This window comes from Colossoma macropomum, unplaced genomic scaffold, assembly GCF_904425465.1.
Source record: "Colossoma macropomum unplaced genomic scaffold, Colossoma_macropomum, whole genome shotgun sequence".
Classification (NCBI taxonomy): Eukaryota; Metazoa; Chordata; class Actinopteri; order Characiformes; family Serrasalmidae; genus Colossoma; species Colossoma macropomum.
In genome coordinates this window covers 18,880,812-18,905,242 of record NW_023494802.1, presented here as the reverse complement: position 1 = coordinate 18,905,242, position 24,431 = coordinate 18,880,812, and the positions used below count along the sequence as shown (strand labels likewise).

At 39.4% G+C, this 24,431-nt stretch overlaps 1 protein-coding gene across 2 annotated transcripts in view; it reads left to right on the top strand.

The window, feature by feature from the left end:
* Positions 1 to 24,431, top strand: part of sulf2b (sulfatase 2b) — an 89,249-nt gene that overhangs the window by 51,228 nt on the left and 13,590 nt on the right. For both annotated transcript variants that reach the window (XM_036590745.1, XM_036590746.1), the window contains exons 8-14: positions 3,270 to 3,398; positions 5,496 to 5,552; positions 8,525 to 8,657; positions 15,784 to 16,018; positions 18,763 to 18,994; positions 21,268 to 21,364; positions 23,363 to 23,457. In XM_036590745.1, coding sequence (XP_036446638.1) covers positions 3,270 to 3,398; positions 5,496 to 5,552; positions 8,525 to 8,657; positions 15,784 to 16,018; positions 18,763 to 18,994; positions 21,268 to 21,364; positions 23,363 to 23,457 — 978 coding nt within the window. The remainder of the gene's footprint in view (positions 1 to 3,269; positions 3,399 to 5,495; positions 5,553 to 8,524; positions 8,658 to 15,783; positions 16,019 to 18,762; positions 18,995 to 21,267; positions 21,365 to 23,362; positions 23,458 to 24,431) is intronic.

Genomic DNA, 24,431 nt, shown 5'->3' with positions numbered 1-24,431 from the left:
GTTACACATAGGAAAGGAAACACCAGAGACATTTTTAATGAAAAATGCATTTTACTAAATGTCTGCTACAGAACATCAAACCACATGTTGTCAATCATGGAATATCCACTAAAATATGGAATTTAATCCATTTGTATTCTGTTTATTCACAATTACCTCAGAATAAAGTCGGTCACACCAGTGACCTCAGCTAAAAGCTTCATATGAAATCATGAGCTAAATGAGAAAATCTCTGATAACTGAAAGTCACAGTGGACTCACCATGTGCTTTTCTTCATAGATCCTCAGAAAACAGGTAAAAGGAAGTCGAGTGATGTCATCGGTGTGACTTTTATTTCAAAATAAGAGATTTTTTGTGACGCAGTAACACCAGTGACACGACTCCTGGGGACCACAACTTTCATTATATATTTTATAATATTTATTTGCCATTTGTTTTCTTTATGTCATTTAAATCATATATTTCACAGTCATGTATAGATTATTGCAGTTAAAATTGTAGAAAAACATTTTTTTACCTCAAAATATGGCCTCATCCTTTACACATGACTGTGAGGACGAGCTCTTCTGTGGTGCTTGGAATTCTATATGACTGATTTAAAAACCAATATTGCTAAATTGAGGCTCAAGAAGGTGTAATTGTTAAAATAACTTATTGTTTTATTTTAAATATAAATAAATTGTAACCCTAACATATTTTTTCAAACGTGATGTATCTGTAAATGCTAGGGACACAAAAATGGACGTTTCCCTAGAATGACTCATGCGCCTATGTTGCCTCCTTTGTTTTAGCGACATTCCAGGGAAAAATGTACATACAGCAAAAAGTGTTATTTTTGTTTACCACAGCATTCAATAGCAGCAATTTTTGAAAATGTTATTCATTTTTTTTCCATGGAGAAAAACAGCTTAGATCCAATATTCTTAATATCGGCATGAACTCGACTACAGGATGATGGCACAACTTCAGTGGTCTATTTATAACTGAACTGGCCTCTCACTGTGCTGGCATTACCATTAAAATCTCTCCATAGTGGTCAACATTAAAAAATTGCTGATAAGCTTCCAAAATCAGCTGATCTCAGATCAGCACAGAAAATTCAACCCTTTTTCACTCCTGGGGACAACTTTCATTATATATATTTTATAATATTTATTTGCCATTTGTTTTCTTTATGCCATTTAAATCATATATTTCATATTTGTGTTTAGATTATTGCAGTTAAAATTGCAGAAAAATGTTTTTTATCTCAAAATATGTCCTCAGCCTTCACACATGACTGTGGGGACGAACTCTTCTGTGGTGCTTGGAATTCTATATGATTGATTTAAAAACCAATATTGCTAAATTGAGGCTCAAGAAGGTGTAATTGTTAAAATAACTTATTGTTTTATTTTAAAATGTAAATAAATTGTAGCCCTAATGTTTTTCAAGTGTAATAGATCTGTAAATGCTAGGGACACAAAAATGGATGTTTTAATATAATGACTAATAATCCATAAACAAAATCATAAGTAACAGTGTCATTACCAGCTGTCCAAAACTGAGTTTAAATTCCACATTGGTCTCAGAACCAGATGCAGGTTCCGCAAGTGTGTCTGGTGACAGGAAGATTTAATTACGGAACTGAATAGAGTGGATTGTGTCTGATAGCTCCTATCAATTCCAGTCTGATTGCACTCTGAAGATCATTAGCAGAAGGTCCTGCCTGTACTGCCAGCCCAATACTTAGCCTTTAGCCCCAGTTAGGGTGTGTAGTTTGCTAGGATATTAAAGGGAATTGATTTGAATGTGACCCTTCAGACAAATGCAGGATTCATTTCATTTATTTGTTCAAACCCTTTAGCAATGGCACAAATCCCATTTGAGTTCCCGCCTTGTTTTTTGTTTCCCTTGTGGTTGTAATTTGCTGGACAATATGGCAGACATACCTCAAGAAGGAGGGCTGATTCCACAGCAGTAGCAATATGAATATTGGTCATTCTACAGAAACGTCCATTTTTGTGTCCCTAGCCTTTACAGATATATTACTCTTGAAAAACATGCTAGGGTTACAATTTATTTATATTTTAAAACAAAACAGTAAGTTATTTTAACAATTACACCACCATAGAAGAGCTCATCCTCACAGTCATGTGTGAAGGATGAGGCCATATTTTGAGGTAAAAACATGTTTTTCTGCTATTTTAACTGCAATAATCTATACATGACTATGAAATATATGAATTAAATGACATAAAGAAAACAAATAAATATTATAAAATATATAATGAAAGTTGTGGCCCCCAGGAGTCGTGTCACTGGTGTTACCACATAACAAAATATCTCTTATTTTGAAATATAAATCTCACTGATGACATCACTCAACTTCCTTTTACCTGTTTTCTGAGGATCTATGAAGAAAAGCCCATGGTGGGTCCACTGTGTCTTTCAGTTATCAGAGATTTTCTCATTTAGCTCATGATTTCATATGAAGCTTTTAGCTGAAGTCACTGGTGTGACCCACTTTATTCTGAGGTAATTATGAAAAAATAGAATACAAATGGATTAAATTCCATATTTTAGTGGATATTCCATGATTGACAACATGTGGTTTGATGCTCTGTAGCAGCCGTTTAGTAAAATGCATTGTTCACCTTTCTTATGTGTAACACCAATGAGGATCGGTAACACCAGTGACTCCTATGGAGGGAGAGATAAGTGGGCGTTTCTGTAGAATGACCCATATAGGCAATATTTGTCACCTGGTATTCAGGGCTAATCCCACAATAAAGAATGTATTCATCATTCAGTGACTTCAAACAACGCCTCAACAGTTTCAGTCTGAATTAACTTTACATAATGTGTTGGTTTCTATTGGTCTCAACAGCAACACGAGTTGTTCATGAGGTTGTCGGATGAAAACTATTGAAGGAAAAGGTAATAAAAGTGGGGTAAATGGAGGTCATCATGTGTAATATGTAGAAGAACCCAACTCAGACCTGACAAATATTTGAGAAATGATATTAGAGCCTGACCAAGCCCAGTGTGAATAGCCGGGTTCCATTGGATTTGAACAGATATTTCAGAGTCTACAAGCTTCTGCCCAGTCTTATCTTGTATTTTTGCCTACAGGGGGCGCTAGAGAGGCGAGTCCAGTCACACTTTTGTCTATTTAGCCAGCTTTCTTTGTTCCATTGTCCTCCACATTACACTCTATTATCATCTCTCCTATGATGCTTTTATCTAACCACACTGTCCACTGTCCAAACCCCCTCTGTTTCCATAGCAACCCCCACATCGTGCTGAACATCGACCTGGCCCCCACCATTCTGGACATCGCCGGGCTGGATGTTCCTGCGGACATGGACGGCAAGTCCATCCTAAAACTGCTTGACACGGACAAACTGATGAACAGGTACGGCACCTGATTAACACAGATGGGAAGTTCTTTCCTAAAGAAAGGCTTCTGACCATCAATACACATAATTATCAGTTAACTTTTTCAAAATGTCCAGAATGATCCTTTGTCAACAACACTGGCATTGATACCCTTCCTGATTTCCAAAAATGAGGTAATGTGCAGTGTACCTGTTCCTTTCCAGATGTTGTAGTAAACTATACAGCTTTGAACAGGGCTGTGGGTGGAGCTATGGCCAACTAAAACATATAATGCTGTATTTTTATATATCATTCAGCATCCCTGACTGTCAATAATTATTATTACATGCATTTACTGTTTCTCAGTTTTAATTGAAGAGTACTTTGAACCCTGAAAAAAAGCAGATACTTTATTCTGGTGCATATGTGTATACACCAATCAGGCATAACATTATGACCACCTCCTTGTTTCTACACTCATTGTCCATTTTATCAGCACCACTTACTATATAGGTGCACTTTGTAGCACTTTGCTGCTGGAGTTTTTAAACACTGTGTCCACTCACTGTCCACTCTATTAGACACTCCTACCATGTCGGTCCACCTTGTAGATGTAAAGTCAGAGACAATAGCTCATCTGCTGCTGCACAGTTTGTGTTGGTCATCCTCTAGTCCCTCATCAGTGGTCACAGGACGCTGCCCACAGGGCGCTGTTGGTTGGATAATTTTGGTAGGTGGACTATTCTCAGTCCAGCAGTGACACTGAGGTGTTTAAATAGCACTGCTGTGTCTGATCCACTCAGACCAGCACAACACACACAAACACAGCACCACCATGTCTCTGCTACTGTAGTGCTGAGAATGATCCACCACCCAAATAGTACCTGCTCTGTGAGGGTCCATGGGGGTCCTGACCACTGAAGAACAGGGTAAAAGGGGGCTAACAAAGTATGCAGAGAAACAGATGGACTACAGTCTGTAACTGTAGAACTACAAAGTGCACCTATATAGTAAGTGGAGCTGATAAAATGGACAATGAGCGTAGAAACAAGGAGGTGGTCAGAATGTTATGCCTGATCGGTCTACATATATATATATATATATATATATATATATATATATATATATATATATATATATATGCGCTAACAGGTATGTAGACACACTGCCATCATGAGAACAAGGGTAAACAAAAACCTTTAATATTTAAAAAAGAGCGCCACACACTAGCTGTACCATATAGAGCTCCAGCTGACCTAATAAATTACAGAAATTTTGTTTATCTATGTGATGCTTATGACACTCAAATATTTATGGAAGTGTTTTGAGACAGTTTTGTTAGAATGACTCAATGGTTCCCTGTTCAAGACTTCTAAGACAGTCTAATCTTTTCATCAACGAAAACTCAAATTCACATTACTATTAATATAAAGTATAATGATAATGAAAAAGCAATAACCTTGATTTCCATAATTACCACTATCCCCAGGTCTAGATGTGACTAGTGTTTAAAAGAATGTCTTTTCTTATGCAAACCAGAGCCCTCAAACCGACCTTAACACAAAATAAAATGCTGACAGAGAACAAACCCACAACTATACAGGAACCTGCACTAGAAGTCCAGTTTAAGGCCCATTACAAAGGCAGTGGAGTGAGGACTGCACAACTTTAGCTCGCTCTCATTCTCCTCCTCCCCGTCCCCTCATCTCTCCATCCCTGCAGCAGAAATGAGAGGGAGAGAATGACGGAAGGTGGATCGATAGCTCATAACTCTGGCGAAGGTCAAAAGCCGCCGAGGATACTGTTTATTTCTCTTACAGTCTTTCATTCCATCATTCTTCTTTTTCATCAGCGCCATTCTAGAGAAGAAGGGAAAAAAGAGCATGAAACGGCGTTTCAATTTCTGTTCATCTGAACCCTTTTGACCCTCAAACGTTGTTCTGCCTTTTTCTCCCGCTCCCTCGTTCTTTTTCAATCTCCGGCCGAACCTGTTGCGTTTTGTCATCATTTTGAGCGCGGAGCCAAGTGCTCTGGGTGAAGGGGGGCTCTCATTTGGGAGTGAGTGGAACAGGCACTTGGCGTGATCGGCGGGCGAGCGAGCTGATCGATTTTCTCGCCTCTCTCCTAATCTCAGGTTCCAGTTCAACAAGAAGGGGAAAGTGTGGAGGGACTCCTTCCTGGTGGAGAGAGGGTGAGTCAGCAAGAGCTGTGTGTGTATGTGTGTGCAAGTGGATGCTGAACTTTGGGGGGCTCTAAGCGACATTCTACCCCATATCATAGAAAGTAATGTTCTTGCTGTTTTTTGAAATGAACAAGTTTGGCGTAGTATTGCGAAAGTTTCAATTTGTACTAGTCGAATCTCCAGTTCATATCTGCCATACATTAAAATTAAGCTGCAAAAAGAAATATTGTTTTTGTGATGTCACAAAAACCAGCTCTTTCACATTCAGGGTGATTTAAAAAGATTAATCCGATTTCAAAGCACATAATTTTACAACCGTGAGGCGCCGAGGAACCAATCACAATCCAATTGAAAGAGGGGGTCATAGAGTTTCTGACTGTCAGTGGAAGGTAACTCCTTTCAGTCTGAGAGGAGATGAGACCCCTGAGCAGAAAGCGTTCTGCGTTCTCCGCTTCAATAAGAGTGAATCCGTCATAACTGTGCAGCGTGATTTTCGTGGGCAGTGAAGCTCCAACAGCTCAGAGCGTTCGTCGTTGGTTCCACAACACTGGATGATCTCCGAAATCGCACTGAAAGAGCCGTGAGTGCAGCGACACCCGACATGCTCAATCCAGTATGGGATGAGTTTGACTATGGTGTTGATGTTGTCTGTACAGCTGGAGGAGGTTCATACTGAGACCTTGTACAATTACATAATAAACTTTATGCTCATTTAAACCATTTACAGTTCACTGCATTGATCTGTAATGATTTACAAGGGAAATAAATCATTTTGAAATCGGATGAATCTTTTTGAATCACCCTGTATAATCTGCCTAATCAGCCTATGGTTTAGCCCCGCCCTTTCAATCTGAAGTTCTAAGGAGTGTTCCAGCTCTGATGCTTTTTGATTGTGGCACAATATGGGGCAGCCAGTCAGAACAGAGCTCATTTACATAGCAGTCTTAAATGTACACAAGTAAAGGATTTAGGAAAATTGAAAAAAGGGTCATGTAGAAATGAAATGTGACTGCTTTTGGTATTAAAACCCACACAAGTATCATAAGTTGACTTCACGGAAAGAATTAGAAGTACATTTTAAGTACTTTAAGTACATTTTTAAAAATACATACTCCGAGCCCCCTATTGTCGTTATACCGCTTATAGCTAGAAACAGCCCTGAGGCTGTGGTTACATGTGTTTCATGATACTTATGAAAAAAACTATATTGGTTAATGAGTAATAAATCTTAAGATTAATAACTGAATAATAACTGTGCAGTTTAAGGGTTCAAAGTTGATTCAGAGGAAGCTAGATGGGTTTTAATAGTCCTCTGAAGTTGTGTCATTTTTTATTTGGTGTCTTGTCCATATTAGGAACTCCAGGTTTGAGCAGTTTTTCTCTATGGCAGTTTCAAAAATCACTGCAAACAAAAATGTTTCGAAGCCAGTACGTTTTGCCGTATGTACATTTTTCGCGAATGTAACTGGATCCTCTGTATTATGAGGTCGGTAAAGACCTGAAATACAAATGTTGCTACATGCCAGCTAACATGACTAGGACTGACAACCTCACCAAAATAGCCCCAATCAAACCAGTAAGCTTTGCTGAATGTGGTAGCCTACGGTTTGAGTAGCTGTTGTTATAGAATAGTCATTAATAGTTCAGTGGTAAACTTATAAGCATTTAATGTAGTTTCAGTTTGCAGTATTGTTAATTTGCTTGTAGCATGTATGAATTATTTATATTTCAACCATCTTTCCTTCATAACAGATCAATTATGTTGTCAGATTAACAGCTGCCTTAATTTCTCTTTTAATTCTACCTCTTCTATTTTTGACTCATCTTTTGTTTGTTTGTTTTTTAAATCACAAAATAATGAGAAAATATTGCATTATAACTTTTTCCCAGTATTCAGAGGAGACAGTGGCATGTAGAGGTAAAATGCACACAGGACAAAATAAATAAAAAAACTGCTTGGACCCACAGTTCCTAATTACGGAGCCCCTAAAGAGCCGTAAAAAAAAAAAAGTTAGTAACATTGCGTTCCCTCGCAAATGTTTTGCATTACAATGCCACGGTTTGCATTTGCTTGCAAAAGCTATGCTTTGCTTAAGCTCAGGCATGAAGCAGCTCATTGGATTTTACGTTGATCTTGGATTGAAATATAAAGACAGTGTTGCTTCTCAAAATCAAACATGGTTCTGCTGTTAGTGACTCAAACTGAAGCTGAGGTCGAGTTTCCTCGTACGGTAAAAGATTTACAGACGCTGCAGAGAACAACAGCTGAATAAACTCAGCACAGACTGGCGAAACTGGGAAAACAGCTTAGCTGAAAACAGCTCTAATGTAGGCAATGTCGTTGGGCACCTCTGGTCCTATGTTTGCTTGCTGTCTGACAAGCATATACTTTGTAAAGGAACGCAATGTCATTAACTGTTTTAACCACGGCCCCTTGGGGCTCTGTACCTAATACAGAGTTCTTAACCAGGTTTTTTTTTTATATGGTTTTATATGTTTTTTTTTTTAGTTTATTAATAGATTTAGTTTTGTTTTTATTTTCTGTTTTTTTTTATTTTTTGGTTTAGTTTTTATTTCATTTCAGTTTTAGTTTTCAGTATTTTGATGAACGCTGTGATGGCAGGTATTTGATAAGGGTGGAATAAAATGACCACACCTAGAGATTAAAGACAGTCAAACACAGAAGAGTTCCACCTCTAAACTCTCGTTCTTGCAATGAAAAAGCCAAATCTGACGTTTTTTCTCAGTAATTCTGTTACGTTTTAGTTTTGCAGACATTATACGATTGATTTAGTTTTTATATTTTTAAAAACTGTTGTTTTTATATTTATTACAGGTAATGAGCACATTTTTACTGCTAGTAATAGCTTTAGTGAGCTATAAACTCCGTTCCTTACATGAAGCCAACTACACAATGAATCATGACATCAGCGCTCTGTGGTCATTAATGGAGAGTTCTTTCTGTTCCTGCTCTTTGGTAGGAAACTACTTCACAAAGTGGTGCATGATGGGAAGGAAGTGGCTCAGGAGGAAAATTACCTTCCCAAGTACCAGCGAGTCAAAGACCTGTGCCAGCGTGCAGAATACCAAACACCCTGCGAGCAGATTGGACAGGTGTGCACACACATGCATGCATACAGTGATGTGATTAGAGTGAACAAGCAAAATAAGAGGAGGATGAATAATAGAAATAAGCCTTAGGCTACGTCTACATTACAAGCCTCGTTGCTCAAATCCGATTTTTTCCTCAAATCCGATCTCTCTGACACGATGGTTCACACTCGTTTAGGTAAGTGATTCAAATCTGTCATTATTGTGAACCGGCGTCCTGAAATGACCCTCATGAGCTCATCCTACTCAGTAACGTCACGTGAATGAATCACGTTCATCATCAGCACAAACTAACGAGCAGAACGAGCTTCGCTGAGAAGATCATTAACTCTGATCAGCTCTCAGCTTCATTATTAGAGCGAGACGAAGGAGAAAAAGGTGAGATGAGCTGCTTTTCCACCGTTTACAGGCTTTAACTTCTGTTCGGTGCTGCTGCCATGGTATCGCTGAATGATGGCGCAGTGGAGAAAAAAGGACACGAATTCCGATCTGAGCTTCTCATTAAAGTCGCATGGCCACAAATCAGATACGTATCTGATCTAGGACCACATATGGAAGGCTACGTTCACATTACCAGGCTGAAGTGGTACAAATTTGATTATTTGCCCTAATGTAACTCAGATCTGAAGTTTTCAGGGCTGTGTGGACACAAATCTGATCTTTTCAAATCCGACCTGAGCCACTTTCATATGTTGTCCTAGATTGGATATGTATCCAATTTGTGGCCATGTGACCTTAATGTCATGCTCAGATCAGGTGCTCCATCATTCAGCGTTACCATGGCAGCAGCGCCGAACAGAAGTTAAAGCCTGTAAACGGTGGAAAAGCAGCTCATCTCACCTTTTTCTCCTTCGTCTCGCTCTAATAATGAAGCTGAGAGCTGATCAGAGTTAATTATCTTCTCAGCGAAGCTCGTTCTGCTCGTTAGTTTGTGCTGATGATGCTCGTGATTCATTCACGTGACGTTACTGAGTAGGATGTGCTCATGAGGGTCATTTCAGGACGCCGGTTCGTCACATTAATGACAGATTTGAATCACTTACCTAAACGAGTGTGAACCATCGTGTTGGAGAGATCGGATTTGAGGAAAAAATTGGATTTGAGCAACGAGGCTTGTAATGTGAACGTAGCTAAAGTGACTCAAGTTTGATTTGAAAAGATCAGATTTGTGTCCACACAGCCCTGAAAACATCAGATCTGAGTCACATTAGGGCAGAAAATCGGATTTGTGCCACTTCAGCCTGGTGATGTGAACGTAGCCTCAGTTGCAGGCCTACAGACGTCTACCTGAAGCAAGTCTCAAGCCTGTAAATGTTCACTGGATGTTTTTTAGTTGCAGTAGAAGCAGGTGTACCCCTAAAACAAGCTGTAGTACTGTCTCTAAATTATGTATCATATATTTTTCCTAATATCATTCAACCCTGCTGGACCATCTTTCCTTCGTAACACATCAACTGTATTGTCAGATTAACAGCTGCATTAATTCCCTCTTTAATTGTGCCTCTTCTAGATTTGACTTATCTTTTGTGTTTTTTAATATCACAATATTCATCACCAAAAATAACTAAAATATTGCATTTTAACTTTTTCCCAGTATCGTTCAACCCTGCTGTACCTTTGCCTCAATGTGGACTGCTTATACAAACACACACACACACACACACACACACACACACACAGTCTATATTTATAAACTGTAATAGGTGCATGTGTGAGTCTGTAGAGAGAAGGCACTGATAGGATGTCCTGCAGAGAGATCTCTTTCTTTTTTCCTCACCACCTACACACACACACACACACACACACACACACACACACACACACACACACACACACACACACACACTGATGGCTAATGAAGGCTCAGTGGTAGACAGCTCTAAGCTGTCAGATCAAACGCACCTGAGACTTCAGCTTTTTCTTTCTCTCTCTGTCAGCGAGCTGACCGCTCTCATCCTCCAGAGAGTTCCATCTCCCAAGCAATAAATCACTTGCTCTTCCTCATCCTCTCTCCTCCTCATCCTCTCCTCTTCTTATCTTTCCATCCTCCATCAGACTGGCCTTGTCTCCTCCCGTCCGCCTCCTCTGATCAAACGCACGCCTTCCTTTCTTATGCAGATTTCAGCTTATATAAAGTCATTTTCCCTCTCTATCAGTTTCCTTTCTCTATCAGTCTTCTCCTTTTTATGAGAGATGTGTGTATTAATAAGAACGCACCAGGATGAACACCCTGGGCCTGTAATCATCAATTCCATTTCCGTTTCTGCTGGTGCTGATAGCCGCATTTCTTTCAGAATAAATATAGACAAACACATCAAGTGCATCAAACTCAGGCAGTTCTAGAGATTTTATTTCAAGCCAATTCAAATGCTAATTTTATAGTTATCTGTCAATATGATATTTTTATGCACCTCCATAAACTTTAAGGCAGCCCTAGACATCAAACTCGAGTTTCTGGATTTGTTAGGTTTAGCTCAAAAGGCTTTTTATAATAGAGACACATGTAAATTAGATAAGGCCTAAGATTCTGTTCATAGTATTCCCCATATATTGCTTCAGGGGCACATCAGTGTGCTTAAAAGCATTGTAGCCGGTACTTACTCCTCTGTAAAGTGTTTTAAATTAGTAATTGCATTAAATTGAGGGCAAATTAGCAACTCATGCAGTGTTTCGTTCTTCATTTAGAATGAACTAAGTTATGTCGAATGTTAATGCAGTTCTTCATTCTAAATTCGAGCTTAACAGTGTTTATTTGCCTATTTATTAGGGCTGTTTAATGCGACTGACATGTTTTCTTAGTATGACCCTTCGTATCGTCTGTAGTAGTGCAGACTGAAGCCCTACAGCTTTAAAACAGCTTTTTAAGTGATACTTTTGGCAGACTGGGCTGGTCAGTGCTCATGAGAGCGCTGTTATGTAGTGAGTGATATGGCCTGTTCTTTATGATGATTATATGATACAGCGCAATATGTGCCATTTTTATATTGGTTTATAAAGTACAGCTACTAGTAGTTTGTTCCATGCTGTATTTTGTGTTGGAGCAGCTTCACAGGTTAATAGTTGTTTTATCATAAATATTGCAAACATATTATAAAAAAATAAGTTCAGAATATATCTTTATAACATTAAAAACGTATTTTAAAAAATGATTTTAAAAATGCAATATTGTGATAATATTATAAACCGTGATAAAAGGTTAGATAATTGTTGTGATAATTTCTTTAATACTGGCACATGCCTAATTCACTGAGTGACCGAGTTAAAAGTGACCAGTAAAAGTAGAAGTTCCTCCCTTTAGACCTCCACTTGAGTAAAAGTACTAAAGTATTTGCCTTCAAATGGACTTAAGTATCAAAAGTAAAAGTACTAAAAGATTAATTATGGCTCTGATGTCCTATTATCATTTTTGTAACAAGACTCGCTTCATTAACTCGTTTTAGGTGAAAATACTGCAGTGTCTCTCTTGGTAAACCAGTCTTTTAATAGAATGTCATTAATTAGTGACGCTGATGTCTATTAAAATTATCATAAGCACAAAACACTGAAGGCGAACAGTTTCCATCAGGTAGAACTGAGTGGCTCTGAAATCACTTTTTACAAACAAGCAAAGTTTCAGTTTAAGATTTATTTGAACTTAGTTACAAGTTTAAGTTCAATAAAAACTTTAAACTCAGATTCACAAATGAGTTTCCTTTACTAAACTGCATCTGTAGGTCTCTGTTCATAAACATAAACTAGCCAAAACTAATTTACTATAAAATGAAATAGTGTTTGTATAAATTCAGAAAAAAGACACGTCAGTCACAACTGCATATGTGTACATATTTCTATATTGTGGTCTGTTTACACAAAGTTAGGTTAGTTCATCATTTATGTTGAATAGACTCTCCCAAAATTTTACGCTGCTGCACTGATGTTGAACCGTGTGCTGCACTGGGTCGGTATGACCAACAGGTCAAAACAAGCTCAAAACTAAGTGACCGCTGTGCCCTGATTAGTGTTTTTGCTTCACGCTTCTTTCGTTTTGACATGTTATGTTTTTATACACACATAAACCAAAAGGAACGACAGATTTCTCATAATGTAGTGGAGTAAAAAGTGAGATATTTGACTTTGAAATGTAGTGGAGTGAAAGTAAAAAGTCACCAAAAATGGAAATTCTTCAGTAAAGTACAGATACACAGAAAAACTACTTAAGTACAGTAACGAATTACATTTACTTCGTTACTGTCCACCACTGCATTTCATAGTACTAATATCATTTTTATTTATGAATAAACATTGAATTTTGCAATGTGCAGCCTCTGAACACTAATAATCCAGCCTGAAAGGAACAATAACACTGTGAAAATAACATGCACTGTTTTTATGATAATAATAATAATAATTAAAATAACTCTTTTTTGAGACAAAAAGCATTTCTCACACTCAAGGTTGCTAAACGTTGAGATAATTATCCTAAACGAGAAGTTATGCTGTGTGCTCTAAGTGTGCGTCTCTCCTTGTGGGAAGCAACAGACTTCGAAATCTCTATTAAATCCATTTCACCTTTGTGGAATATTTGCATTTTAATTAAGAATAATTTAATTTAAATAACTGGAATAGTGCAATGCATTTGTTTGCATTAATAGTGTAAATAGAGCAATTACAGCTGCAGAATATTATTTGCTCTGTATATGAATGTATATGAATTTGAAGTGGGCAACAAACCTCCGACCACTCCCTACAGCTTCATAGCAAATCGAGTGTTGTTCAGAAACGGCAGGTTGCACCTCTAATCGTGTCGTTGAAGGCTCCCAAATCCAAAACGCTCATCCTGTATCACAGCTCCCTCCTTTTCAGACCACTTCTGCTTTTTTGGCTGTCTGGTGCTAAGCAGTTGCTGCAGTTGTGTTTTTATAGCATCGTCTCGCTCTTAATGACCTGACAGCGCCCGAGCGCAGTGTGTTAGATGAAGAGAGCGCAACCGGAGCTCTTCATTAACAAGGCTTTTAACGAGGAGGATTTGGCATCGCATGGTAATTACAGATGACAAAGAGAGCAGGCAGGGAGCAGGGAGGTAATTCTCACCACTTAATCGACGCAAAACACACACACACACACACATGCTCGCACACGACTGCGTGCGTTTTCACCTCTGCATGTGTATCAGAGGTGTGAGATAAACATGGCTCATCAGCGACAAAAGGTTCAGAGCAAATAGACATGAACCAGAAAAAATGATGGTATGTATTTATATACAACTGTGCAGAATCAGAGACCACCTTTCTTTAATGAGCGTCTATTTCCAGTCAAAATGGCCGTTAAGTACAAGTCATAGATTTTTCCAGAGATATTCCTGAGGAGATTAGATAAAACATAATCCACTCAAATAATAAAGCAGGAAATCAAAGGGAAAAAGAAACAGGAGTTTCCAAGATTCCAAGGAACAATGGAAGAGCTGGTAGACACCAAAACTGCCCCCATCAGATAAACAGCACTGAAAGCTTTCATCTCTGAGAGAGAGGAGAAAATCAAGCTGCTTCAGGTCTGAAAACATCCACAGGTGTTTCTGTCCGTCCTTCCACTGTGACGACTCAGCGCTGTGGGTCTGAAAGGAGGTGTAGCTGTTCAAGAAGCTGTTACCGAAAAAAAGGAAATAGAGAAAAAAGAACAAAATTACCAGATTAAACAAAAGAGGTTGCTGGTGTTCTGGGAACAACAGACTGACCACCCCAGAGTCCAGGCCTTAACATTATTGAATGTGGTTTGGATTACTTGCATCATGAGAGGCAGAAAATGCAACCAACTTCTATGACTGAACTTTGGAGCTGTGGAAAAATATCCCTACAGATTTCTTGGAAAAACTGAAAGCAAGAAACTTAAAAGAATGAAAAAATGCTCTATTAAATTTAGCTGTTATGGTTTCTTTGTACTTTTCTGTAAATACATTAACATTAAATACAGTAACGTCAAAAACATATGAAGGTTAGGATTAGGGCCAGGGTGAGGGTTAGGATTAGGCTTTGGCTTGAGGTTGAGGTTAAGGTTAGGATTAGGGCCAGGGTGAGGGCTGGGATTAGGTTTTGGCTTGAGGTTGAGGTTAAGGTTAGGATTAGGGCCAGGGTGAGGGCTGGGATTAGGTTTTGGGCTGAGGTTAAGTTTAGGGTTAGTATTAGAGCCAGGGTTAGGATTAGGTTTCTGGTTTAAGGTTAAAGTTAAGGTTAGGATTAGAGCCAGGGTGAGGGTTAGGATTAGGTTTCTGGATTGAGGTTAAGGTTAGGATTAGAGCCAGGGTGAAGGTTAGGATTAGGTTTCTGGATTGAGGTTAAGGTTAAGGTTAGGATTAGGGCCAGGGTGAAGGTTAGGATTAGGTTTCTGGTTTAAGGTTAAAGTTAAGGTTAGGATTAGAGCCAGGGTGAGGGTTAGGATTAGGTTTCTGGATTGAGGTTAAGGTTAGGATTAGAGCCAGGGTGAAGGTTAGGATTAGGTTTCTGGATTGAGGTTAAGGTTAAGGTTAGGATTAGAGCCAGGGTGAAGGTTAGGATTAGGTTTCTGGATTGAGGTTAAGGTTAAGGTTAGGATTAGAGCCAGGGTGAAGGTTAAGATTAGGTTCTGGATTGAGGTTAAGGTTAGGATTAGGGCCAGGGTGAGGGTTAGGTTTTGGGTTGAGGTATAGATAAGATATTTACTTCATTGTATTCAGATGCTTCACTACTGCTACTTCACTGATATGTTATTGATGTCTTATTGATAATCTGTTAAGAGTTTATTAATCTTGTCCAAAATATACTCCAAATATAGTGTTACCATATGTTTTGCTTTTGTTGTGCCACTGAAAAATGAATGTCAGTTTGTTTCGATTGGAATTAAATACATGAAAGGAGTTCACTGACTCTGCTGCTGTACTGGATGTGTGTGTCTGTGTTTGTGGCTTCCTGTTTGAGTGTATTTGCACATGTCCTTCCTTTTGTGCTTTCCATGTGTTTGGTTTTGCTAAAAATACCACAGAGAGAGTGAAGTCTACTTATGTGTGCTTGTGTAAGCAAGCTAAGTAATCTGTGTGTGAATATCCCAAGAGTTCACAGCTTTTCTTAAATCTCTCTCTCTCTTTCTGTCTCTCTCTCTGTCTCTCTCTCTCGCTCTGTAGAAGTGGCAGTGTGTGGAGGACTCCACAGGGAAGCTGAGGCTGTATAAATGTAAAGGCATGGCCAGCCTGTCTACAGTGAGGAAGCAGCCAATGTCTAGTGTCAAGTCCCAGCTATACCAGCGTAGCGCCGCCGCCAATGCTAACGCCGACGCTGAACCTGACAACTGCAACTGTGACGACTTCGGCAACTACAGACTGAGTGCCCTGAAGAAGAAGAAACTGCTGTCCAAGAAGAGTATGTAGAAAACAAACATACTGTTATATATGTTTCTGTTATATATACAACGGTATATAACAGTACATACAGTACAGTACATCACCGGTCAGGCATAACATTATGACCACCTCTTCGTTTCTACGCTCATTGTCCATTTTATCAGCTCCACTTACTATATAGGTGCACTTTGTAGTTCTACAGTTACAGACTGTAGTCCATCTGTTTCTCTGATACTTTGTTAGCCCCCTTTTACCCTGTTCTTCAGGGGTCAGGACCCCCATGGACCCTCACAGAGCAGGTACTATTTGGGTGGTGGATCGTTCTCAGCACTGCAGTGACACTGACGTGGTGGTGGTGTGTTAGTGTGTGTTGTGCTGGTACGAGTGGATCAGACACAGCAGTGCTGCTGGAGTTTTAAACACGTCAGTGTCACTGCTGGACTGAGAATAGTCCACCAACCAAAAATATCCATCATTGACCACTGATGAAAGACTAGAGGATGACCAACACAAACTGTGCAGCAGCAGATGAGCTATCGTCTCTGACTTTACATCTACAAGGTGGACTGTCAAGGTAGGAGTGTCTAATAGAGTGGATAGTGAGTGGACACAGTGTTTAAAACTCCAGCAGCACTGCTGTGTCTGATCCACTCATACCAGCACAACACACCACCACCACGTCACTTTGCTTTAACATGTGTGACTGGATTCTGTTTACACGTTTTACCTAAATGCGTTCCTAGTGTAGCCAGATGAGATCCGATTTCACTTTTCCCACGTAAAAAGCATGTCCGCACATTGTTTACACATTGTTTTACTTTTGTTTACTCCTTTCCCTGTTACAATATGAGTGGACAAGCTTGGAATGGACAATTTCAATGGCCTGGAGTGCATGAAGGGTCTTGATCTGGGGCTGATTTCAGCCTTTTATATCCTCCATCTTAATCCTCTCACTTGCTATTCAGAGCTCTGCAGAGGCATTTCTGCTCACATGATTGCTTACGGATAGTGAAAATGCGTTCCATTTACAATCTGCAATCTACAAATGTGGTAGATCTGATCGTAGTTGGCTCACGATGCATCCCGGAGGTGTTCACACCTGGCTTTTCATGCAGTCAAGTGACGCAAAAACACGATTTAATTACCAAAACGCATGTCAAGGCAAGGTGTGAACAGGCCCATACGGATAGAGCCAAAACGTGGACCAGCTGGGGGTCCCTGAGGACCAGTTTGAGAACCACTGTATTAACCGTGATAGAACCACAGGGTTTATACTGGTGGAAATAGTGTCAAAAGTGTATAGTAGTAATACTGGAGTTTTATATCCACAGTCCTGCTCAGCTGCTGCCGTGCAGCGGTTTCTGAAAGTCCAGTATAGATTCAGAGCAGAACTGACATCGCTAACAGCGTCTTTTAGATGCTGGAAACGTTTATTTAATCAGAGCAATTCTGTGTTTGCATATCGCCATGTCATGACGCAAAAGCAGCGTTACAGTAATCCACGACTGAAGCTTTTGCATTTGTTTTTCAAGTTCAAGACAATTTTTTTTTAGCTTTTTTTTACTTCTGAAGAAAGCTAAATAAAAAAGCAGAAAAAAGCATTTTTCTTATGCATAGAAGGGATTATACATTCATAAGATGTGAATTTAGGTGTTAACTCCACATTACAAGGTCTAAAGAAAGTAACTAATAATGCAATTAGAGGTTTTCACATAATAGACCTCCAACTCTATTAGGCATTAAGTGAGATAGTAATAAACTAAAAATACAAAATCAAAATCTACAGAATCATCATTTATAGGGTGCTCTGTATTGAGAGGCATGTCCCAAAGCCTAACTGCTAAATATCTACATGTGAAAATAATACTCCATTTTTATTTGTTTTTTATTTACCTTGAGTATAATGAATATTTTATATTAATATAAGATATTGTATTAATAATATACAATATAATAAAATAAAATAGAACGTAATATAACATAATATTAATAAAAATAATATTTTTTTAAATAAAAAGCTTTTAAAAAATGCTATTCCACGTTTTCATGTGTCGTGTCACTCAAAGCAATTTTAGAATTTGTTTAAAAGTCTGATATGTGTTTTTGAACTCTGACTCTATATATGATCGGTGTGTGTGTGTGTGTACATGTATATATATGTATATACACACGCACAGCTGTGTCTGATCCACTCGTACCAGCACAACACACACTAACACACCACCACCACGTCAGTGTTACTGCAGTGCTGAGAATGATCCACCACCCAAATAGTACCTGCTCTGTGAGGGTCCATGGGGGTCCTGACCACTGAAGAACAGGGTAAAAGGGGGCTAACAAAGTATCAGAGAAACAGATGGACTACAGTCTGTAACTGTAGAACTACAAAGTGCACCTATATAGTAAGTGGAGCTGATAAAATGGACAATGAGCATAGAAACAAGGAGGTGGTCATAATGTTATGCCTGATCGGTGTATGTATGTATATATATATATATATATAAATATATATGTATATATATATAGTATATATATATATAGTATTAGTATCTGCTGTAAATTTAGTATCTGCTATAAATCAATAACTACTATGAAACCATGTAAGTCCTGTAGATACAGGACTGATGTACTGAAATGTGCAGCTTTAGAATCTAAGGGTTAAATCTGTACACACTCTCCGCACTCACGCTGACCGTTTCACTACTACTCTACTGCCCTCTAGTGGAGGAAGTGTGATATCACGCTCTCCTGTGTGTTTAACAGAGCTGAAGGCACTGAAGGGCTACTCCAGGAACCGTTATGCTCGCGCTGTCTCTATGGAGATGGGTGGAGATCTGTATGCTGTGGATCTGGACAGAGGCTACCAGCCGATCAACAGGAGCAACCTGAGCCATGGGCAGCAGGAGGAGGAGGTCTTCAGCGGGATGGGGCCAACCACAGCTGAGCCGCAAACCAGCAACAGCCTGGTGCCTTCATCTATAAAAGTCACACACAGGTGAGGGAGGATGTGTGGGTATTTGTTTATTTTTACAAATGAATTAATACAGTAGATATTTCTACCAATATTCAAATAAAGTTTGGACCAGGTAACTAGTGATGCTATAAATATTCATTTTTATCATTAGTAATTCCTGATTTGTGAAAATGATTCCACAAGGACAATTCTTCCGTTCGTTCTTTCTTTCTTTCTTTCTTTCTTTCTTTCTTTCTTTCTTTCTTTCTTTCTTTCTTTCTTTCTTCCTTTCTTTCTTCTTTCCTTCCTTCCCTCCCTTCCCTCCCTTACCTCCCTACCTCCCTCCCTTCTTTCTTTCTTTCTTTCCTTCCGTTCTTCCTTCCTTTCTTTCTTTCTTTCTTTCTTTCTTCTTTCCTTCCTTCCTTCCTTTACCTCCCTACCTCCCTCCCTTCTTTCTTTCTTTCTTTCCTTCCGTTCTTCCTTCCTTTCTTTCTTTCTTTCTTCTTTCCTTCCTTCCCTCCCTTACCTCCCTACCTCCCTCCCTTCTTTCTTTCTTTCTTTCCTTCCGTTCTTCCTTCCTTTCTTTCTTTCTTTCTTTCTTTCTTTCTTTCTTCTTTCCTTCCTTCCTTCCCTTACCTACCTACCTCCCTCCCTTCTTTCTTTCTTTCTTTCCTTCCGTTCTTCCTTCCTTTCTTTCTTTCTTTCTTTCTTTCTTTCTTTCTTTCTTCTCTCCTTCCTTCCCTCCCTTACCTCCCTACCTCCCTCCCTTCTTTCTTTCTTTCTTTCCTTCTGTTCTTCCTTCCTTTCTTTCTTTCTTTCTTTCTTCTTTCCTTCCTTCCTTCCCTTACCTCCCTACCTCCCTCCCTTCTTTCTTTCTTTCTTTCCTTTCTTTCTTTCTTTCTTTCTTCCTTCCTTCCTTCCCTCCCTTACCTCCCTACCTCCCTCCCTTCTTTCTTTCTTTCTTTCTTTCCTTCCGTTCTTCCTTTCTTTCTTTCTTTCTTTCTTTCTTTCTTTCCTTCCTTCCTTCCCTCCCTTACCTCCCTACCTCCCTCCCTTCTTTCTTTCTTTCTTTCCTTCCGTTCTTCCGTTCTTCCTTCCTTTCTTTCTTTCTTTCTTTCTTTCTTTCTTTCTTCTTTCCTTCCTTCCCTCCCTTACCTCCCTACCTCCCTCCCTTCTTTCTTTCTTTCTTTCCTTCCGTTCTTCCTTTCTTTCTTTCTTTCTTTCTTTCTTTCTTTCTTTCTTTCTTCTTTCCTTCCTTCCTTCCTTCCCTCCCTTCCCTCCCTACCTCCCTCCCTTCTTTCTTTCTTTCTTTCCTTCCGTTCTTCCTTCCTTTCTTTCTTTCTTTCTTTCTTCTTTTCTTCCTTCCCTCCCTTACCTCCCTACCTCCCTCCCTTCTTTCTTTCTTTCTTTCCTTCCGTTCTTCCTTTCTTTCTTTCTTTCTTTCTTTCTTTCTTTCTTTCTTTCTTTCTTTCTTTCCTTCCTTCCTTCCCTCCCTTACCTCCCTACCTCCCTCCCTTCTTTCTTTCTTTCTTTCCTTCCGTTCTTCCTTCCTTTCTTTCTTTCTTTCTTTCTTCTTTCCTTCCTTCCCTCCCTTACCTCCCTACCTCCCTCCCTTCTTTCTTTCTTTCTTTCCTTCCGTTCTTCCTTCCTTCCTTTCTTTCTTTCTTTCTTTCTTTCTTTCTTTCTTTCCTTCCTTCCTTCCCTCCCTTACCTCCCTACCTCCCTCCCTTCTTTCTTTCTTTCTTTCCTTCCGTTCTTCCTTCCTTCCTTCCTTTCTTTCTTTCTTTCTTTCTTCCTTCCTTCCTTCCCTCCCTTACCTCCCTACCTCCCTCCCTTCTTTCTTTCTTTCTTTCCTTCCGTTCTTCCTTTCTTTCTTTCTTTCTTTCTTTCTTTCCTTCCTTCCTTCCCTCCCTTACCTCCCTACCTCCCTCCCTTCTTTCTTTCTTTCTTTCTTTCCTTCTGTTCTTCCTTCCTTCCTTTCTTTCTTTCTTTCTTTCTTTCTTTCTTCTTTCCTTCCTTCCCTCCCTTCCCTCCCTTACCTCCCTACCTCCCTCCCTTCTTTCTTTCTTTCTTTCTTTCTTTCCTTCCGTTCTTCCTTCCTTTCTTTCTTTCTTTCTTTCTTTCTTTCTTTCCATGGACGGGGAAGTGATGGTTGACTTTCAGTTGAAAATCAGACCTTATGGTTAACCAAGAAAATCTTTATTTGTGAACAGCTCTGGTCTCTTAGTAAGATTTATGAGAGACAGTCTCATCTATAATGCTGAACCGTGACTGTTGTGACTGTGTGTAACTCCATGATGCCCCTTTATTTTCAGGTGTTCTATTTTGGCCAATGACACAGTAAAGTGTGATGTTGGACTGTACAAGTCTCTGCAGGCGTGGAAGGACCATAAACTCCACATTGACCATGAGGTGGGCTGCACACACAGGACACATTACACACACTCACACATACACACAGACCCCGTTTACTCCTGCTCATTTCATGGAGATGATTTTATTATAAAGCCTCCTAGTTTATCTGTTTCCAGTATAGTTGTTAAGAGTCCCTGAAAGGCTCTGCATAGTTTATCACTGTTTAATTAAGTCTTAATGCCTTAAGCCTTTAAGATAAAAGCAGATCATGTGATTAAGAGTCAAAATCATGGGTAGATTACTACAGAGCCCCTGCTGGTGACATCCTGTATGAATAAAAATAGCGGCCACGTCTTAGTAAGGCATGGGAACAAGATCCTAATGCGAGGCCACGACTTACTAAGGCATGATCTTGTTCCAATGCCTTAGTGGTGGCCACTACTTAATTATCTCATTCCCAAGACTTACTAAGTCGTGGCCATGCATTAGGATCTCGTTCCCACACGATAATAAGGCGTGGCCACGCATTATTTTTATTTATATGGGATGTCACCAGCAGGGCTCCGTAGTTTCCGACTCCAGGTGACCATATGGGTAGTGTTTCTCCTGAATATCCTGTCGTCTGAATGGCTGGTCCATAATTCCTACGGAGCCCTGCTGGTGACCTGCCATATAAATAAAAATAATGCGTGACCACGCCTTATTAACGCGTGGGAATGAGATCCTAATGCATGGCCACGAATGAGTAAGGCATGATCTTGTTCCCACGCCTTACTAAGTGGTGACCGTGACTTAATTATCTCATTCCCAAGACTTCTAAGTCGTGGTCATGCATTAGGATCTCGTTCCCACACGATAATAAGGCGTGGCCATGCATTATTTTTATTTATATGGGATGTCCCTAGCAGGGCTCCATAGATTACTCAATTAATAATACCAATTTTAGCCACAGCCCTACTGCCCATTAGCTCAACTTGAACATCAGCATAGATTAACTAAAGTAGCTAGTTGACAAGCACTCGCAGTTAAACATACGCAGCAGCTTTTAACTGTAATAAATAGCCTCCATACCTGCTATTCTAAAACAACAAAGTCAGAGGAAACTAGTACAGTCACGAATAAGAATAAGCAGAGATTTCGAGAGGCATATTTGGCAACCGATAAGCGTCGCTTTCTTTCGTTGAATCAGATGAATCTTTTTGAATCACCCTGTATTTTCCTCCCTGAGGTCTACTTATGACGGATGTGCCAGTTCATTTTTACATGATCATTTTCCAACCTCTCTTTATCCGTTAGATTCAAACAGGATGATTTGATTACCGTCTTTAAGACTGATGTACGTAAATGAGCTCTGTCCTGAATGTTTTGTGCCTTATTCAGACTAAAACGCTCCTTATATCTTTAACATGAATGGGCAGAGCTAAACTGCCATAGACTGAATAGTCAAGTCAAGTCAAAGTTTATGTATGTAGCGCTTTTTACAACAGGTGTTGTCACAAAGCAGCTTTACAGAAAAGTCCGGGTCCGAGCCCCATTAGCGTCGCCAATGGCAACAGTGGCAAGGAAAAACTCCTTGGAACCAAGACTCAAAAGGGGAACCCATCCTCCTCTGGTCGACACCGGATGGCAAACAGCATTCGTGTAAAATATTAGAATACAAAACAGGGAAAAGAAAATAGGTGGATCTATGCAAATATGTTGGTTTTTGTAACATTGCAGAAACAATTCAAAACAGGCTGTTTTTGCAGTTTTTTTGTCTTTAGTTCACTTAAAAAAATTTATATTGACAAATTGGATAATCTATGTACTTTGTGTGTAATAATAACGTAGCCTAGGCATGTTTGTGCATCTATATGTGTGCAGGTGTGCTAAGCATGTATTCTGTTATTGCGATCTGACATTTGTAAACAAAGTAAACAAAGCAGTTTCATGTTTTGGACGGTCATTTTTCACTTCTCGACAGCTGACACCATTTTTTGGAGCCGTGCTCAACACGCATGAAACAACCAGGTCACCCACTCACTTAATAATGAAGTCTGTATCATCTCCCCCCAGATCGAGACGCTACAGACGAAGATTAAGAATCTGAGAGAGGTCAGAGGTCACCTGAAGAAGGTGCGGCCTGAGGAGTGTGACTGCAACAAATACATGTAAGAGCGACTCCTGTCAGTCGTGTTTTTTTACTTGGCTCCACAGTGATGTGTGGAAACAAGACAGCCTTATTATTATGGAATAGCTATTGTTATTTCAGAAATATTAATTTGATCAAGGTACCGTACATTTCTGTTTACAAAGGTACAAAAAACTTAAATGTACCTTCAAAGGGACAACAGTGCTCTTAAGGTCCAGTTGTTTACTGTAAATATGTTTTTAAGGTATACAATATTCATTTCCCAGAGAAACAAACATATTTGTATCTTTTCATAACCTAAAAAATAGAAGAATAAAATAAAAAGCTTGGACTCCAGAAAGTTTGTATGAAGTTAATGCAGCTTAAAAACTATAACTGCAGTGGAATATGGTCCAGTTATGTTCTCCTGCTAAAGGTACTGAAGATCTACCCTTGATGGTTCCACTCCAGTGACAGTTTAGTGTCTTTTTTCTGGAGAGTGTAGTTAAAGAAAAACTATTTAAAGAAAAGAGGCAATTTGTTGCTTGCCCAAATAGTAGTTTTTGAAAAAATATCCATATTTTTTTGCCACTCCAGTTCTTTTCATGCAACAACAGACATGACAACAGCATTAAAGGGCCCATATAACACATCTTCTCGTTCTATACAGGATGATTCAAAAAGATTCATCCGATTTCAAAGCAACATATTTTTATAACCATGAGGCGCCTAGGAACCAATCACATACCAATTGAAAGAGGGGGTCATAGAGTTTCTAACTGTCACCGGAAGATGGCTCCCTTCAGTCTGAGAGGAGATGAGACCCCTGAGCAGAAAGCGTTCTGCGTTCTCCACTTCAATAAGAGTGAATCCGTCATAACTGATTTCCGTGGGCAGTGAAGCTCCAACAGCTCAGAGCGTTCGGCGTTGGTTCCACAACACTGGATGATCTCCGAAATCGCACTGAAAGAGCCGTGAGTGCAGCGACACCCGACATGATCAATCCAGTATGGG